The sequence below is a fragment of the Meriones unguiculatus genome, chromosome 19 (assembly GCF_030254825.1).
Source record: "Meriones unguiculatus strain TT.TT164.6M chromosome 19, Bangor_MerUng_6.1, whole genome shotgun sequence".
Taxonomy (NCBI): domain Eukaryota; kingdom Metazoa; phylum Chordata; class Mammalia; order Rodentia; family Muridae; genus Meriones; species Meriones unguiculatus.
Window position 1 is genome coordinate 52,423,076 of NC_083366.1, and position 18,878 is coordinate 52,441,953.

An 18,878-nucleotide genomic window follows, 5' to 3' on the forward strand; every position below is an offset into this window, starting at 1 on the left:
TCTCAGATCCTGAAAAGCAGGAAATTGTGCTTTTCTAATATAGATGCATGGCACCCGGCAGTAATAAATGTGACAGAAAATATTAAGGAGAAGTGTCCTTGACAATGACAGATTTTAAGTGGCTCACCTGGCCATAGCTCCAGCTTCTGCTCTTGATGTCATTGAAGTCCCCATAAAATATCACTCCGATGTCATTCAGGACATACTCTTCTCTCTCTTTCTCATCATCCAGGTACACAGCGTCCTCTGCATCAGGATGGGGACACAGTGACCTTTAAGCAACCACTCTGTTTCCAAACCCTTGCAACTTCATGCCATTACTAGGCTGAGAGTCAATCTACCCAGAGGAAAGATGTCTTTTGTTTCTCAAAGCATAGCTCATTCCCCAATATTTTTAGTCGCAGTGAACATAATCAGTACCAAAGATCAGTCTATAAATGAGGACATTTGTCAGCAACATGCTGACAAACTCTGGCTCTCACTGTCTAAAAGCACAATTAAATTGACACATCTCATTAAACATTCTGTGATGCGGGTGCTTCGTGGATTCACAAATTCCGTGGTGCTCAGGCAAATTTCCAACCCTACTGAAGTTAAAAGTAGCTCAACTGAAAATGATGTTTGAAATAAATCTGGGACACGTGGAAGCGTCATTTGCTGTGCCCCACCATGGCCCACGGCTTTGAAGGAGGCAGAATGTCAGTTATCTTATAATGAAACTTCTTTGTAGATGGATTTGTAGGTGTGTGAGCTAATAAGCCTGCTCAGCTAGCTCCAACCATCTCCAGGCCTTTCTGGTGGCTCTAACGTCAAGAAGGCCTTGTTCCCACCCACTTAGCTGTCTGTCTGGTACGTATTCCCCGGCCCAGAAAAACATCTTCCGCACAGGCAGGATCATACAGGTGTCGATGCCACTGAGGTATATTTGCCTGAAATGAAACAGGGTCAGTCCTGGCTCTGATGGAGGGGAAGGTTTAGTGTGTCTCTCTGCACCTCCCATCTCTATAAGCCTTTAGAGCCAAGTCCTCTTTATTCTGGTCCGTTAGAAAGGAAGCTCTCTATCTTGTGTAGCAGTGCTCAACAGTGTCTGAACATTACAATCACCTGGAGAGATTTACCAATGACATTCTCAAAGGCTAGACAGACAGACAGACAGACAGATAGATTAAGTTTTTTATTTCATGTTAAGATTTGGATTTTAAATGCTCCAAAGGCCCATGTATTACCAACTTAGCCTGTGGCCTGCGCCAGTATCAGGAGATGGTGGAGTGTTTATGCATCAGAGCCTTGTGGAAGGAAATGAGGTTACCGAGAGAGGGGGTTTGAAGGGTGTTTAGAGCCCTAGTGTCCTCCTCTCTCTTTTTCACTTTCCAGCCACCGAGGAGAAGTTTTTCATCCTGCACTTTTGCAACAGTGTCCTGCCACACCATAGCCCAAAGGCAAAAGTGGATTAAAACATCTCAAACCAGAAGCCAATTATAAGCCTTTCTTCCTTTAAATGGATTTGTCCTGGGCGTTTGGCACTGTAACTGTAAACTGGCTAAGATGGCCATGCTGCATCCTGCATCGATTAAGTTTGAGCTTCCAGGGCAGGATGAGATGCAGACAGTAGGGTTTTGTTTTGTTTTGTTTCTCAGATGCCCCATGATTTTTGTAGCAGCCAAAGCCCTACTCTCTAATTCCTCAAAGAATTACTGGGAAGACAAGCAAGCATTGTATCTTTGGTGGCCTGAGAAAAATACCAATCCACCTCCCACACCCCTTAGTCTTGGAGAGTCAAAATCTGTACGACAACTAATGGGATCCTCAGGGGAATAACAAGCACAGTGAGGTCTGATGGTCTGCTTGGTCTGGTCAGCCTAGACCCTATCATGCTCTGTCCTGTGGTTTTCACTGAAACCTTTGGGAATTCCATCATGTAGTTCTGAGCAATTTCTTGTAGCTTTTGTTTTTAGTCTTTGCTTCTTGTTTCCCATTTGCATTGATTCATACAACTACACACACACACACACACAAACACACAGGTATACACACACACATACATACTTACACATGTGCACACACTTAGTATGTGTGTGAGAGAGAGAGCAAGTGAGAGAGCGAGCTAGAGAGAGAGAGAAAGCAAGAGTGTGTGTGGTATAGGGGCGACCTTCATATTATTGGGTACCAAATCCTCAAGATTCTGTGTGTAGAGTCTATGCAAACAGAACACCATTTAAAATAAAGGACCTGGCTGTCTGTGGACTTTGTCACCCTGCAGAGGGTTCCAGAAAATGATCCTCTGTGGGTGCTAAGGCATGGCTGCATATTTCGATATCTAATAAACTGCACGAACTTAGGTCCTACAGTTACCCAATCAGGATAATAAACGTACATGTCACTGTCACAGCATCTTTGCATTTGTCTGTGATTGTTCTTTCAGCACAGTCCCCGTCTCTTGTGATTCTCCTGTCCTTACTATCCCGCTGATTTGATATCTGTGCACTCTGACTCTCAGTTCCACACAGCACATCTTCATCTAAATCAAAGCAATATTTTTTCAAAAACCGTAAAGAAAATATGCTATATATTTTATTTACTTGTATATACAAAACTTGTGTATTTTAGATGTTATAAACTTTAAACAAGTGATAAACTATAGAAATGCTTCCAACAATAATCATTATTTATTTACAAATATTGGTAAAATTTCCCTGTATGTAAAGAATTTTGGTAAATTGAAAAAGACTTCACAAAAATACATAAATAAAGCAGAAAATGAAAGCCAGTCCATAAAGGAGGACTTGCAATTGGAAGATAAATACAGAAAACATGATTTTTTAGTAGTAATCTAAAATTGTAAAATAATAAAATTGACACATATAATAAATACATGCATACATAAATATGTGTATATTTAAACTTAAAATGTCCAATATCAGCTAATATGTGCCATATTGCCGATCCGTTGATAAGATCGTAGCTGCAATATTTCAAACAATTTGGCAACAATTTCACTGACAGTAACTTGGCCTCATTCTAGAGCACTGCTTATCTATCCAGTGGAAATAATTCAAAGATGCAAAAAAATGCATACAATTGTTCATTGTAGTAATAATTATAGTGGAAGAAATACAAAAATCCTGAAATATTTTCCAATTTTCCCACAATATAAACAGTATTTAGCCACTGAAATATACTTAAAGGAAACTGTAATGATAATAGGAACTGCATCCGTAACAAAGCAAAAAGTCAGATATAGGAAAGAGTCAAATGTGAAATATGATCAGTCAGATACAAAAACCTGGATCCACACTATTATTATACGTTGCTTGGAAAGACTGAAAAATGTGTATGTATTTATGGATATCAAATGAAAACCATTGGGGGATCTAGAAGGGACACCATGAGCCTGTCTAAAAGAACTGAGAATTCTTGGATTAAAAAAAAATCATGAACAAGAAAGATATGGGAAAATGTATGGTGATTTGAATAAAATGGCCCCTTAAGTTCTTGTGTTTGCCCGCTTGGTTCCCTGACAGTAGCACTGTTTGGGAAAGATTTGGGAGTGTGGCCTTGTTGGAGGGGTGCATCACTGGGAGAAGGCTTTGAGTTTTAAAAGGCCCAGGCCAGCCCCCATGGCTCTCTCTCTCTGCCTGCTGCCTATGGATCAGGATTTAAAGCTCTCAGTTACTGCTCCAACACCATGCTTGTCTGCTTCTCACCATGATGATCATAAACTAGTCCTGGAACACTGTAAGCAAGGCCCCAGTTAAATTTGTTCTTTCATAGTCTTGGTCATGGTGTATTTTCACAGTAATAGAACAGTGACCAAGACAAGAGGCAAAGCAAATTCCTATGGAAAAAACAAAACAAAACAAAACAAACAGCTTATTACATTGGGTCAAGAAACAAGAGATGAGGCTAAAACCTTTCTTCCTGCAAGAAATAAGAAAACCATCAATGATCCCAGGGGCCATGACAAAGGAGTAGCTAATGCTAGAGAAACAAAAGTCATTGTAAAAGGGTAGAAGACATCAGATATTTTAGTATTTGTGAATTAATATTGATCTTTAAGTGCACTTGGTCAATTTTACTGAGTGCTAGGAAGCAGCTTGCTGATTTGAACACAGAGAAATCAGAAAAGACTGACAAACTAACATGCTAATACAGAAAGAATGAGAGAGTTAGATATGGCTATTTGTAATTCCTAATGAAATCATAGGAGCAACTTGATATCATTAGCTCAAAGGAGAGCTTTGTAATGGATGTACGAGTGCAATGAAATCAGAGTTTATTGATTAACCTAAATATCCATATCTATTGATTGAATATAAGCTTGGCGTGAGTTAGGATGTGTTTTTATCCCCCCAAGAAAATATCCAGAATCTTTGAGAGTGAATTCGATCCAGTCCTTACATATATTAGCAGAAAATGTCATGGGGATACAGGCACATATTTTGTGACATCAAGGCCCAGAATTAGCAAACTAAGAATATGGTAGGTTCTAAGTGACAATGTAGTTTCAGCATTGGGTTTGTGGTAAAACAAATAAATAAATGAAGAGGATTGTTGAAGACATTCCAGAAAGTTCAAATTATAAATATTGATTTGAACAGCAGCAAAAAACCTGTAAAGTAAATTTTAGTTTGGTAAAATTTGGCCCTTGTTGATTTTGTTATCATAACTTTATAGTGATATATCAGCCAACACTAAGGATATATTCGGAGAGATGTTCACTTGCCTTCCTTGTGGTTTTATGGACATAAAACCAAAGCATTCATGATGTCACTAGGCTATAACTTTATGGGAATACTTCTGTATATCAAGACGGTCATTGGCATATGTGATTCTATATCACATGACTTCATGTATGTGCACAGGTACACATGTATGACCTGTATGCCATGATTACTGTCAAGTCTGGGAGCTATATAAATGGATTTCATTCTACAATTTTTCTGCTTTTGAGTTTGTTTGAAAATTTTTATAGTAAAAATAAGCTTTCCCAATGAACATGAGAGAAAACTTAAATAAGTGAAAACATATAAAAGCTTCTAACCGGATGTGAAAATTCAATGTAAAGATATAAATTCATCAATACAATTGAGATGGACTCAACCAACATGCCACTCAGGTTGTAGAATTCTGAATGCTGACCCAAAAGTTTGACTGAAACAAAGAAAACTTGGAAAAAAATTGTTGAAGAGTGAAGTGCTTTACCAAAAAAAAAAAAAAAAAGGTGGGAGATTCCTTCTGCTGTCAGCTAACTTTGCTGTACGGGGATTTAGCAGATGCACAGTGGCTGCATGTGCTTGCTGCAGAGCTACGTGACCTCACGCTTCCGTTGTTTCCATTAGAGAAATGCACTCTGGCAAACCCACTGGTCCAACAGTGAGTGTCTTCATAGGTGTGCAAGAAGAGGAGGATCTCTCTGGAAGCAGAACTGGTCTAGAGGCCTCATTTAGATCGTCCCAACACCAGGACTTTGGGAACAAAAGCTTATCTCTGCATGCTGCTCAAGTTTTCTGGTTCTTTTACAGGGTCGTACTGTGAAGCAACTGACGGGAGCCGGGCAACAATTAAAACTAACATTGGCATGGCAACATGGAAGACCCAAGCCTGCATTCGACTGTCATACATAGACGATTTTAAAACCTGTGAGTGTTGACTGATCTCACACTACGTGGTGGTGCGACTACATGCTTGCACGTGGGAAAGACGTTTCTGTAACATCTCATTGACCTGCAGCAGGAGAATGTATTCACAGGGTGAAGATCTGCACGTGTCTCTTCCTACCGAGTCTCAGTTTACTCAACATGTTCCAGATAACATCACATACAGAAGCAAAACACACCACAAGTGCAGGCCAAAAGGCTCAACTCCCCCCAGAGTCACAGAGACGCAAGCTAAAACAACAGGAAAATAATCACGATTTCCCACTGTGTTAGCAAACATTAAAACAGATGGTAACATCTGGTAACAGTAAGGGTAGGAAGAAATGGGTATTTTCTCATGTGTCTGTACTACAAAACACCATGCCTTTCATTAAGGGGTTGTTTATACTTTACATGTTGTGTGTGTGTGCGCGCGCGCGTGTGTGTGTGTGTGTGTGTGTGTGTGTGTGTGTGTGTCTGTGTGTGTCTGTGTCTGTGTCAGGGATGGACATGTGAAGACCGTTAACAGAAGAGGCCAGAGAGGACTTCTGAGCTGGTGGTGGAGGTAGTCAGCCTGCATTTGGGAGCTGGCAACTAAGCTCACGTCCTCTGCAAAAACAGTATGTACTCCCCAGCACCAAGCCACCTCTCCATACCTGACCCCATAGGTTTTTAAAGAAGTGATTTGGTAATATCTGTGCAACTAAGTAAGCAATACCGTTTCTGAGTTTCTACAGAAACACGTTTGTATAAAGTGTAGGTATAGCATTCAATACAGCATAGTATCTAGGTTTCTGTAAACAATATGTGTGTGCTGGTATAGAAAACTCTCTGAAATACAGAGAGTGGAAAAGCAAGCAAAGCATAGAACGAACTATATTGTGCTTAAAAATCTAAATGCTTAGCCAGGCAGTGGTAGCACACACCGCTAATCCAACACCAGGGAAGCAATTGGATCTCTGAGTTGGAGGCCTGCCTGGTCTACAGAGGGAGTTCCAAGACAACCAGGCTACACAGAGAAGCCCTTTCTCAAATAACAAAACAAACACAAACACATACAAAAATAAAAACCAAAACAAAAAATCCAAATGCTTGATTCAGTTTTATATAGAGACATTATTATAGAAAACCACAGTAAAATCTCTGGAATATTACACAACGTTGTTTTTCTCATTTTTGTAAAAACAAAAATGTGCTTTTGGTCATATATGTGCATGTATGCACATTATCGAAAAAACTATATATTTCATTAATTAATTGTCGATTAAATGTATTAAATGCGTGGAGATACTTCAAAATATTAATAGTTGTTCTCTCTGATTTGTAGGTATATGATTTCATTTTATGTACGGGTTCTTACTTCTTTCTTTTTTTGGCATATGGTATGTGTGTGTGGTTGTGTGCACATGTATGCTCATTGTGTTGGGGCTCACCTATGTGTGAAGGTGTGTGAGGCCTGAGTTTGATGTCCAGTGGCTTTGGTTGCTCTCCATGGTATACACTGAGTCAGGGTCTCTCGAGGGAATCCTGAGCTTACACCTTCAGCTAGTCTGGATAGCCAGTTTGTGCTAGGACTGCAGGTAGTCTGACGTCCAGCCAGCATTTACGGGGTGCTAGGGATCTGAACTCCAGTAACTCACACTTCCATGACAAATGCTTTACCCACTGAGCCATCTCCCCAGGTCTATGTTTGGGGTAAACATTCATTACCAGAAAAGCAATTTTTGAAAACATATTTGCATTTAAGTGAAGCTATCTGTTTATTTAGAGGTTCAACAGTCCAACGCTTTTTGTTTATATTGGAGACAGAGCCTTTCTATGTAGTCCAGGCTGGTGTTGAACTCAGTCGCCTGCTGCCAGTCTCTCAAGTACTGACATTACAGGCTTGTACCACCGTACTCAGCTTATGCCCAACTTGGATGTCTTAACTTCTCTTTAAGAGCAATAGGGCTGCAATTATCAGCGTCTTCTTTACCTGTTGTATCAATGGAACTTAAGTTTTCATGTGCCATTTCCAAAACAGGCTGTAGTGAGCCTTGATTTCCTATTTCCCAACGGTGTTGAAGGAACATTTATTCTATTTCCCTCACTGCTATTTTAATTACTTACGAAACAAATATATATTTACTATTTAGTATGTGCATTAAACTTTCAATATTCTATTTATCCCCAGAATTCATGAGGCTGAGGCATGAGGCTAAGACTGGGCTACATCTGAGACCACCCTTTCCAAAAAGCACAAAGAAATGACCAATCCTATCCTAACTAACTCATTAAAACTCACGGGTCCCTATGAGAAAGGTACTACAATGCATTCATTTTTCACACAAGGAGGCCGAGGCAGGGACCAGGCAAATGAGAACACAGAGGAGAGGAAGTTAGGAATAGGTAGCTCATAGAATCAAATGCTGACTGGGGTCTACTAAGAACTTGGGTTCTAAGCAACCTTTGGAAAGGACCATCATTTGGCAAAGTCATAATTCTAGTGAGATTTGAAACAAGGATTTGACTGATTGTTAACTGTCTCCCATACTACCAAAGCATCAGGTCACGGTCCCCAGCCACGGAACATATAGCCAGTAGGAACTAAATAAATACCTGTTGTAGAATTGAGAGATAAAGATGATATCTTTAGCTTGGACTGTGAGAGAAGGCCAAGAGCATAAGAATTTACCATTGTGCGTGGGTTTCTGCTGATGGAGTGTTATAAATCTGAGGGCTCTGTGAACGGGCAGAGCTCTGTGGCCCACACCAAACCACCCTGATGTAAATGCTACCTCAAACCAGACAGGCATAATCATGAATACTCAACAAGGCAAGGAAGTCAAATGGGAAACCCCAATTTTAATTTTAAATTTATTTTTGAGTTTAAAGGAAGATTAAGGGTGGAAGGCTGCACCTTAGTCCCGTGTTTTATTCAGATCTGTCACTTTAAAGTACAGCTGTTTAAAGTGAATCGGGAAAAAAAAAAGAAATAAAAAAGAAAAAAGATACATCACTATGGAAACTCCCCAAACTCCCTATTTTAGAAAGGCTAATAAAACCCGGGAAATGTAATCATGCTTCTATTTTGACATTTGGCTGCCGGTGGTTGTTTTGTTTATTTTAATATTTGGGATTGGGTCCAGAAGGGTGGTGAGTTTTATCAGTTCCACAGGCAATTTGTTTTCTACTTCGTCAAGTGGACTGTGTGCATGTGGAAAACAAACCAACAACCAACTCGTCATTGTAGAAGGCCACCAACTTGGACTACTGGATGGTTGGTGTGTGCGTGTGTTAAGTGCAAGGTCTGGGAGCTTTGGGCGAGGACGTAGAGAGGGCAAGTGAGGGGTGGGTGGCTCACAGAATCAAATACCACCTCGGGCCTACTTGGGTTCTAAGTGACCTTTGGTAAAGAACCATCATTTGAGATTAAACTTGGCGGTAAACACATTACACAGGTGCCACTGGTGGTTATGACACTGCCTCTCCGTTTGTCTTCCCCGGCAGAGCTGTCACAGGACACTTCAGAATGCCTTGAAAATTCCTACCCTTCTAGGCCTGCTAACAATGTGCATGTGGCGGGCAGTAAAGAATGATGACCTCATTTATTTTACTGTTCCTTTGCTGAGAATTTTGAGGTAGTTAAAAAAAATAAAAGAAAATTGTGGGCTGCAAAAAATTTAAGACTCACATATAAGCCTGATTTCAGGCACCCCCGTGGACATTACCACTGGCCTCCCACCCAGAATAAGGAAGACTTTACAACGGATGTATGAGGACAAATGCCAAGCCCATTGATTTTTAGTATCTATATAGCCCCTTTGGGAGAAGGAGGCCATTCATCAGTGTGTAGGCTGAAAAATTCCTTCTGGTATTTACACACTGTTTTAAAGTTAAAGCAGGTCCCATATCCAATGCCACTACGTGTATGGGTTTAGCAAGACAATCGCAGAAGGATCAAAAAACTATGCTGGTAGAAAGTCTGCGCACAGGGCATTTACATCAGAAGTTGGTCATGCTTCTAATCCTAAAGGCAAAGGGTCTCAGGGACCCTTCTAGAGCAGGTTTAGATTCAAAGGGAGGGTCAGGATTCCTTTGGATGTCCTCCCCTTTAGCACTTGGCCTCCCTTTGTGTAAAAGTTGGGCAGCAAATCAGAAGAGGCTGCTTGGCCTGCAGGCATGTTAGAGATAACTTCCTGCCTCCAAGAGCTGGAACACATTGGACCATAAAGAAAGGCATGTCTTCAGGGCATGGTGGCACATGTTTGTAATCCCAGCACACTGGGAGGCAAAGACATGCAGATCACTGTGAGTTTGAGGCCAGCCTGGTCTACAAAATGAGTCCAGGACAACCAAGGCTACACAGAAAAACCCTGTCTCAACAAAGAAAGAAAGAAGAAAGAAAGAAAGAAAGAAAGAAAGAAAGAAAGAAAGAAAGAAAGAAAGAAAGGCATTTCCTGAATGTGGCCTTTTATTCTGGAATGTTCCAACACATTTCCATCTTGATAGCCTGCTTGAAGCCATTCAGGAACCCTTTGCTATATATCTGTTAACTCCAGTATGAAGGGGATGGATGAGTCACTAATGGGTCTTTAGTGACTGGGCCATTATTGTTCTCTGGAAACATGGTGCGTGACGCTGTAGCATACACCAGCTTGTGAGTTTATTCTGTATGGGCTACTTTGTCGGTTTGGCTGGTTGAGGGCTTTTTAGCTTATGTGCCTTCGGGAAGCAAACTATTATTCATGAAGCAATTCTACAAAGAAAATGTCAGGGATTCTTTGCTTAGCTGTATTCTCTGAGGGAGCCTGTGCCTGTACCGGCATGCTTTAATTTCTTTTCTTTATTTTGTTTTTCCTCTGAGGGAAGAATTTTCACTTGATCTGAAAACTATCAACCTTGTTTTCCTTTTGCTTGCTTGTTTGTTTACTTTAAGGACATGACTTTCCAACATTGACAAATGGTCACAGATTTTGTCTGCTGGCCATCCAGATGTTTCTCTTTATACATATTCTAGCTTAGTTTTTATTGCGATGAACACTGTGACCAAGAAACAACTTATGGGGGGAAATGGTTTGTTTTGGCTTACAGCTTTCAACATGAAAGGCACTCAAGGAAGGAACTGAAGGCAGAAACCTGGAGGCTGGAACTGAAGCAGGTCATGGAGGAATGTCGCTTACGGGCTTGCTCAGCCTGCTTTGTTACACAACTCAAAACTACTTGCCAAGGAGTGGCACTGCCCACGGTGGGCTGAGCCCTCTCACATCAATCATTATTCAAGAAAATACCCACAGACATGCTTACAATAAAATAAAAACTAACTGCCGTTAGTTTGTGTCACACTGGCAAAAATTTAACCAGCACAGCAAATGGCTTCTGCCTCAAAAAAAAACTACAGCATTGCTCTAGATGGATCCAGACACCTAAGCTTTTGTCCCAGTTTGTTTTCTAATTTTCTGTATGACCTTAACCAATTCGTGTGACCTCACAAGGCCTGTTTCTTTTTTGAAATATGAGCATAACAATCTAATCCTGGCCTCTTGGTGCGGTGTTCATCAATTCAGCTGGCAGATACTCCCTGAGCTCCAACTCTGAGCTTCTGGTAATGAGGGTGACTCTGTCCCTCTTCTCCTTTCCGTCTTCTCTCTGATTCTCTTCTTATTTCCTTCCCCTTTTCTTTCTCCCTGCCCCTACTTTGTCTCTCTTTCTTGTTGAGAGAAATAAAAGCTGATCATGTAACCCAGGCTGGCCCTGAACTGGCAATTATGTTTCATCTTGCCTCATGCTGGGATCACCTGTATTTATCACTACACTCATCCAATGGTCACACTTCCAAAACACAGAAAATGGGAAGCTACACCTAGGAGCATACTTGAAGAGTGTAAAAATTTTCCCACAAAGTAAACACGAGCCACATGCATGACTACGACGCTAGGCTAGTCTCTTTCATCCTTGATCTTTCCAGAACCATGTTACAGAAGTGCTCCTGCGAGCTGCCCAGGGTCTCTTCTGATTGCTGTGACACATGGAATGATGTTCACTTGGTATTTAAAAAAAAAAAAAAAGGATGATGTAGATGGTGGGATGAGTGATTTAGCTATCTTCCTTTTTTTTTTTTTTCATTTTCAAGCAGGGCTCACAGGGGTGCATAGAGATTGAATTGGCAAACACGAGCCTGCCTGAGTCTGTGCTAGGCTCTCTGCATGCATACTGTGGTTGTTTAGCTTGGGGTTCCTATGGGACTTTTGAGAGTGGGTGTGGAGCTATCTCTGACTCTTTTGCCCACTGGTGAGATCCTTTTCCTCCTACAGGGTTGCCTTGTCCAGCCTTGTTATGAAAGTTTGTGTCTAGTCCTATTGCATCTTGTTATGTGTGTTTGGTTGATATCACTGGGAGGCCTGTTCTTTTCTGAAGGGCAATGGAAGAGCACTGGATCTGGGGGAGAGGGGAGGTGAGGACTGGTAGGAGGAAAGGAAGAGGAGGCTGTGGACAAAATGCATTATATGAGAGAAGAATAAAAGAGAAAAGAAAGAGTAATTTCTGTAACAAAAGTAGAGTCTGAAGCCTCAGAGAGTTGAAGCTGTGTTCATGTTCTAGGATTTTGCTCACAGGTCCTGCTGCCTTTTCATGGCGAGCCAGAGTTAATTTGCCCTTCTACATGCTAGATATACTCTGTCCCTGCTCTGTGGACTTTCAGGTTGTGGCTAAGCAAACACAAGCGTTATAATATTCTGAGAGCTGATCTAGTAACTGACATGCCACTATGTGATGGCATTCTAGGGCCTGAGTGATGTACAAGCCACTAGTTGCTCGGCCTTCAGCTCCATCTTGGTCAGAGGTCCCCGTTTTATGCTCTTGTTTGGCCCTAACTTATTTAAGCACATTTTTTTCTTTTTTTTACAATTGCAATTAGATTTTATTAGCATCCCACTTGTAAAATCTGTTAGTAGCTCTGTAAGGGCAAAATTATGTCATTCTCAGTGCCCATCCCTAGTGCTAAATTAAGCACTGAGCCCTTAATATTTGCAAACGAATAAGCAATATTGTTGTACCATGCATAGGTTGTGTTGCCATGGCCACGGGCAAGACATACCACCTACATCTGTGGATTGATGGATAAATGGCTCTGGCCTGAATTCTGAATATAGGCTCAAGGGCCTTCATGAACAGGGGCTATTTGTCATTGTTCCTCTGAGAATCCTAGTCTATTCTGTACCAAAGGGTCCTAACGACTGTGTGTAATTACTAAACAAATAGTTGAAAGGTAGATTTAATAATAAAGCACAGGCTGGCCATATTTATTAGTCTCTATCAGAAGCATACAATAAATGGCAAGCATTTATTTCTTTCCATTAAATTAATTCAATTTACTTGCTTTAAATGAAATGCAAAATTTTCATGGAATGAACAAGGCAAAAATCCTACAAGCTAACTTGATATTGGATACTAATAGGGAAATCTACAAACACACACACATATATATATTTGTATGCATATATATATATATATATATATTTCAGACATGTGCCTCTGTCATGCCCCATATGGCTTTCCCCCCCCTCTTTACAACATGGTAAGGCCTGAGATTACATTTATACCTGATCTGTGGTGGTAATATGGTTTGGTGAACCTACTTCTGTTTACTTGGAGTTATTAAACAAATGCTTTAAACATTTACGAGCTGTTTACCCAGGCACTGTGTGAGATGCTGGGAATGTGAGGTTAAATTACATAAGGGAAAGTCAGTTGTTAAGAGGGGAGAACCCCCTGAAATGTATACTCAATACACAAATACTGATATGGCTCAAATAAACACTAAATACTGACCTAGGGTACTAAACAAAATCACTACAAATCTAAACCTATGAGAACTCACTGACAGCAATGTCACGCTGCTAAAACGGAACAGTTGGCATTTATGTAGTGAAAGACATTCAATAACTCATAGTTTCTCAGTGATCAGACAAGATAAATTCACCATAAGTGCCCAACTCGTTCCTGCTGCCTTTATGGGAACAGTTCTGAGTCCAACACTCTGGAGAAGAGTTGCCTGTTAGAACAAACTTAAAGCTCTGTTAGCAATATTAACTTAAGCACTACACAGGAATTCTCTTTGCATCCATCCCTGCCCCTGCCAGGCTGCTGTTCCTATCGATCCCATTAATGATCTGGTGATTAAGTAGGATAAATTGCCCATGAATGTGAAGCAGCCAGAACTGCCCCCAGGAGCACAGCCGAGTATTTTCTCTCAAATGTTGTCTGGGCCGGTGCAATTTTTCAACCCAATGTGCACTGTCACATTAGTCATCACTGCCACACTGGCTGTGCCCTGTTGTCAGCACCTTGCTCCTGACTGTTTCCACAGTTTTATCTTCTTTGTTATTTTTTTCCTCTTGAACCAAGGTCCATCCTTTTTATGACCCACTTTCTAGGGTCTCAGTGAATCCCCTGTTAATGCATTAGCATGTACAAGCACACAAATGCCATGATCACCAGACCCTGGGACCTCTAGGCCACCCCCGTCAGCTCCTTCACCTCATTCAGGCTGATTTGCCTCTAGAGCCAGTGTTTCCCGACTAAGGCTTCAGGGATAACATGAGGATCTTTGGGTCTGAGGGCGCAGGACACACTGTCACTAAGCAACATTCTGAATGAAAGTACTGGAAGCTGATTATCATACAAGAGTGGACCAAAAGCAGTGGGGCAGTTAAAAATGACGAGATCTTTACTCCCTGGATGGCTCAACTGGAAAATCACTATGTCAGGCAAAACAACTAACATTTTTTTCCTCGGGGGGAGTGGCCACATATTACATGGATGAGACAATTCATAAAGCTGTGTACAAATTAAACTTTGGGTAAATCATGTCATTCCCCAGACATCCTGTAGTTACACGAAGCTCGTGACTATCTTTTTGCAGTGCAAAGAAAAATCAGTTACAACCTCCTGACTGATTTTATAAATGTGGAGTTTTAAAATGTGAATTTCTTAGCCCTTTCTATATATTTCTTTAGGCTCATTTTCCTTTACCATTTTCTCCATTGGACTCTTTAATGGTCTCTGTCTCTTCTATTCTATTCTGTACCATACCATATTATATTTTCTTTCCTACCGTGTTTAGATGTGTTCTCTAGGCCTACGTAACTCTCAAATTCACTCTGATTCTCCGTCCTAGATTCACAAACTTGCTGGTTATTTCTGCTATCACTTCTGATTCACTTTCAGCCCCTTAATTGTCACCTCTGTTGCCCATCTTTCCAAATAGCACACCATGTCCCAGTTGTAAAATGCCTTATATATAATTGATGAGATTTCTATAAGCAGTATTCCATCTTTGAGCTACACATGGCCTGTGTGGCCATGTCTGGCTCACATCAACTTTGACATGGGTCTTGTATATCTAGATAAAAGTGATGAGTAGGCCACATTGAGAGCTGGTGGATGGCAGTGCAGGATCAGCTAAGTTCCACGCTCCAAGATCATTGGAAGAGTTAAGTCAAAGGATGGAGATCTAGGGATATGTTTAACAGGGGTAAAAACATTGCTGCCCTGTTATTAGTCTATATCTACATCAGAAAGTCCAGACCCAAAGCAACTTTCTCAAACAAAAGGTTATGCAAAGTAAAAAAAAAAAATATCACAGACTCATGTTTGGAAGATGTTTGGGGAGTGATAAATCCAACTCCAATAGGCTAATGGGAGCTGTCTCCTGCTCACAGTTCTCAGATCTCCCACTGCCTGGTTGCTACAGATCTAGAAATAGATGTGCCTCTCAGTCCATGTTGTGTATGGAAGCAGCAGGGAGACATGGAATGGCAGAAATGAGGAAGGGGAGAAAATCGTGTGTGGTTTGAGGCTTTAAATTTGCTTGATAGGAAACTCATTGAACCCAACTGAGTATCTAAATATAACTAGGTTAAGCTTCCTCAGGATATGGAAATAATTCAAAATAATATTAGCGATTAAGTAATATAATGTTAAAATATAGTTACAGCCACAGGTCTGTATTTGCAGGGTGATAGTTTGTAAGATGTAGAGCTACTATGAACATGGACAGCAATGTGAGATCTCGTTAGACTTTCTGTTCCTGGATTAGGGTGATGATACTAGTTCCGATATTTACAGAGTTGAATTTATTGTTCTTTAAAAGTAGAGTCTTGGGTTCTAGTAGTTTGGATATTGAGTTTAATAGGTCAATGTTTGGTTAGAAAACAAATATCCTGAGTAGACACCACAGGTCCATAAGGTTCTCACTATGCAACTTGAAGCAATCTTTAATTCCTGGACGAAGTGTGTAGCAGCATTCATTTCACTTATACTGGGGCTGAGCCTTGTATTTTTCTCACTTTGAATCCTGAGAAAACAGTGTATGTCAGAATGGTGAGTAATCCAACTTGAGTGGCTTTAGAGTCATTAGGAGACATTTCCAGAGAGGCCATGAAGCCCCACCCTAGAGGCGGTTTCACCTTCTGGTGAGGGAAACCTAAGACTGCATAAGATGGAGAGCGCCAGCTGAGCACCGCCCTCTTCCTCTCTCTTCTCTTCCTGACTGTGCATGCTCTGTGACCGGCCACCTTCTCTGCCGTGGCGGGCTTCGTTCTCAGGCTGTCAGCCGGGATAAATCCTTTCTCCTCCAAGTTGCTGCTTGTCATGTATTTGGTCTCGTTACACAAAAGTAACTAACAGAGTCAGAAAGGGGCATGTTCTTTGGAATAAACCCTTTTTACTCCTTCACAGGAGTGTGCTTTGGAGTCGCGGGAACTTTTCAAGATGAGAACATGGAACCCTTGCCCCTTACCTTCACACCAAGGGTTGAAGAGAATGTATGTGTCTGTCTCTGGGTTTCTGCGGGTGCGCAGGATGCCGTAAGGTGTCCAGACTGCAACATACATGCGGAATTTCCCCACGATGCATTCCGGGGAAGACTGGATGGAGAGCCGCACAGACCTGTCTTCGTTCATGATAACTTTGGCCCCCCACTTTTTGCTTTGCAGTTCCCTCACTACAGGCACTGGGATGTAGGTGCCCTTGTTCTCCTGAGGGTAGCGACCTGTGAGAAAAAAAAGAACGAATGGGGATGAGAAGATTTCCCACCAGGGCCCAGAGAAGCTTGTGGAGACTGAAGCTCCAACCAAGGACCATGCACAGACTGGACCGAGGTCCCCTACACAATTATAGACTATGGGCAGTTCAGGCTTCATGTGGATACCCTAGTAAGGGGGTTGGGGGCTGTATCTGACATGTACCTGCTTTTTGATCATTTACCCATGGTAGGGATGCCTCACCAGGCCACAGGGGAAGAGGACATGTTCAGTCTTGTTGCAACTTGAGCTGCAGTGGGCTTGTATGTGTGTGTGTTGGGGGATATTCTCTTTCAAGGGAGGGAAGAAGAAGAGAGGGCGGCTCCGAGAGGAGAGAGAGGGGGCTACAATCGTGTTGTAACATGAATAAGGAAATTAATTAATAAAAAAAAGAAAAGAAACAAAAGGTTTCTCAGACCTCTTGTTCCAACTCCGCAATCGTGTGGCAGAAGAAGGAAAATGTAATCAGACTTGTAGTTCTAGAGCGGGTATGAATTTCACTTCTGCTGCCAAGGGTGTGATAGTAGCTGATTTTCTTAATTTCTTCAGGGCTCTGATTTACCATGACTACTAAAAAATTTATACAGATAACACTTCTTGGGAGGATTATTTTTGTTGGTTGATAGTTCAGCCTGCTTTCTATCACTGATCATATAATAGTACAGGCTGGGTAATTTACTTACAAAAAAAAAAAAAAGAAGTTTCTTTTGGGTCACATCAATGACCTCTTGCTTCAGAATCCTGACACAGCTTTGGGCATCACAAGGACGCCCTTTTTCTCTTGTTATGAAGTCACTAGTGTTTAACGTTAAGGGTAGTTCTGGATGATGCTGTCTAGTCCTGAATATACTCCCAAAGGCTCCCACACTCAGATTACAGGTTTCAGCTCTTGTAATACCTCATAACGGAGATGAAATTTTAACATGCATTTGGGAGGAGATACTATATCTAAGTCACACCATCGGTTAGACAATGAACTAAAACCAGATGTAGAAATACCAATTTGAACATAAAACACAGCTTATACACTATCGTGGGGTTACTGGGCACTGAAATTTTTACTGTAAAAAGTTACAATAGATTTTTAACAGATACTTTAAAATGCGAGTACTCTATTAACATAGAGCATTGTTTTTAGGATCAGAGGCCAATATTTTTTCTTTATTTTAAATCATTGCATTTGTTATGCTATCACCTGTAATTGGCCACCCTTCCAAGCTATTCATATGCAGCCCTTTTTAGATTCAACCTAAGCAAGTGCTCTCTGCCAACTCCCTGATGCCACAGGCTAGAGTTCTGAGTTGAAGTTCTCTGGGCAAACGAGTTGAGTTTGAATCTTGGCTCTGCTACTTCTCACTCTGGCAAACTCCAGCTTTACAGATTCTTATTCAGTCTTGTCTTTATCTCCATCGATAAGTTGAACTAATAGTGATAATACTAACAAGTTCACTGGAAGACAAGAATAAAACAGTACATTAAAATGCTCGATACTGAGTGGCATCCCACGGGGGGGGGGGTTGTCTGTTTGTTTGTTTGTGTGTTTGGCTGCTTGTTTTTTTTTTTATTTTGGTACGGTCTCACTAAGTCTCTTAGATGGCTTTAGAATTCAATCTACAGTCCAGAAGAGCCTTGAAATTGCAAATTGTCCTGTCCAAGTCTCTCTTGAGTAACTTGTTCCATCAGACCCAGGTCTAAGCAAAATCCTTTGTGCATAATTTATCATGTATAACAAATATGTTAAAATCTTGAACTCTCATTTTAACTGAACATTAAACAGGGGATCATTTTGTAATATTTCCAGGCTCATCATAGATTATGCATAAGTTATCTCAGTGCATATGCTACTTCTCTTATTAATCCCATTTGGGGTCAAATTCTTATTGCATGGTCTTTAACCTTGAAACTAAATTCCCCGTGATTTTCTAAGCTAAAAATAGAAAGTTAACCTGAACTCATTGGCCTATAATTTAATTGATGGTATAATTTGACACAAAGATTAACTTCATAGCTGTTTTTTTGGGTTGTTTTTTTTTTTTTTTTTTTTTGCAAATATTTTGTTTTTCTTGACTTGTAAAAGGATGCATACCTAGTAAGTTTGTAAATTATTTGGGTTGTAAGCAAACAGAAATCTTCAAGAGCAAAATGCATTCATTTCCATTGTTGCATACACAATATGTAA

General features: G+C 40.8%; 1 protein-coding gene across 3 annotated transcripts in view; it reads right to left on the reverse strand.

The window, feature by feature from the left end:
* F13a1 (coagulation factor XIII A chain) overlaps positions 1–18,878 on the reverse strand; it is a 194,481-nt gene that overhangs the window by 108,253 nt on the left and 67,350 nt on the right. For all 3 annotated transcript variants that reach the window (XM_060372378.1, XM_060372377.1, XM_060372380.1), the window contains exons 4-5: positions 16,417–16,668; positions 128–246 (exon numbers count right to left, since the gene is read on the reverse strand). In XM_060372378.1, the coding sequence (XP_060228361.1) occupies positions 128–246; positions 16,417–16,668 (371 nt within the window). The remainder of the gene's footprint in view (positions 1–127; positions 247–16,416; positions 16,669–18,878) is intronic.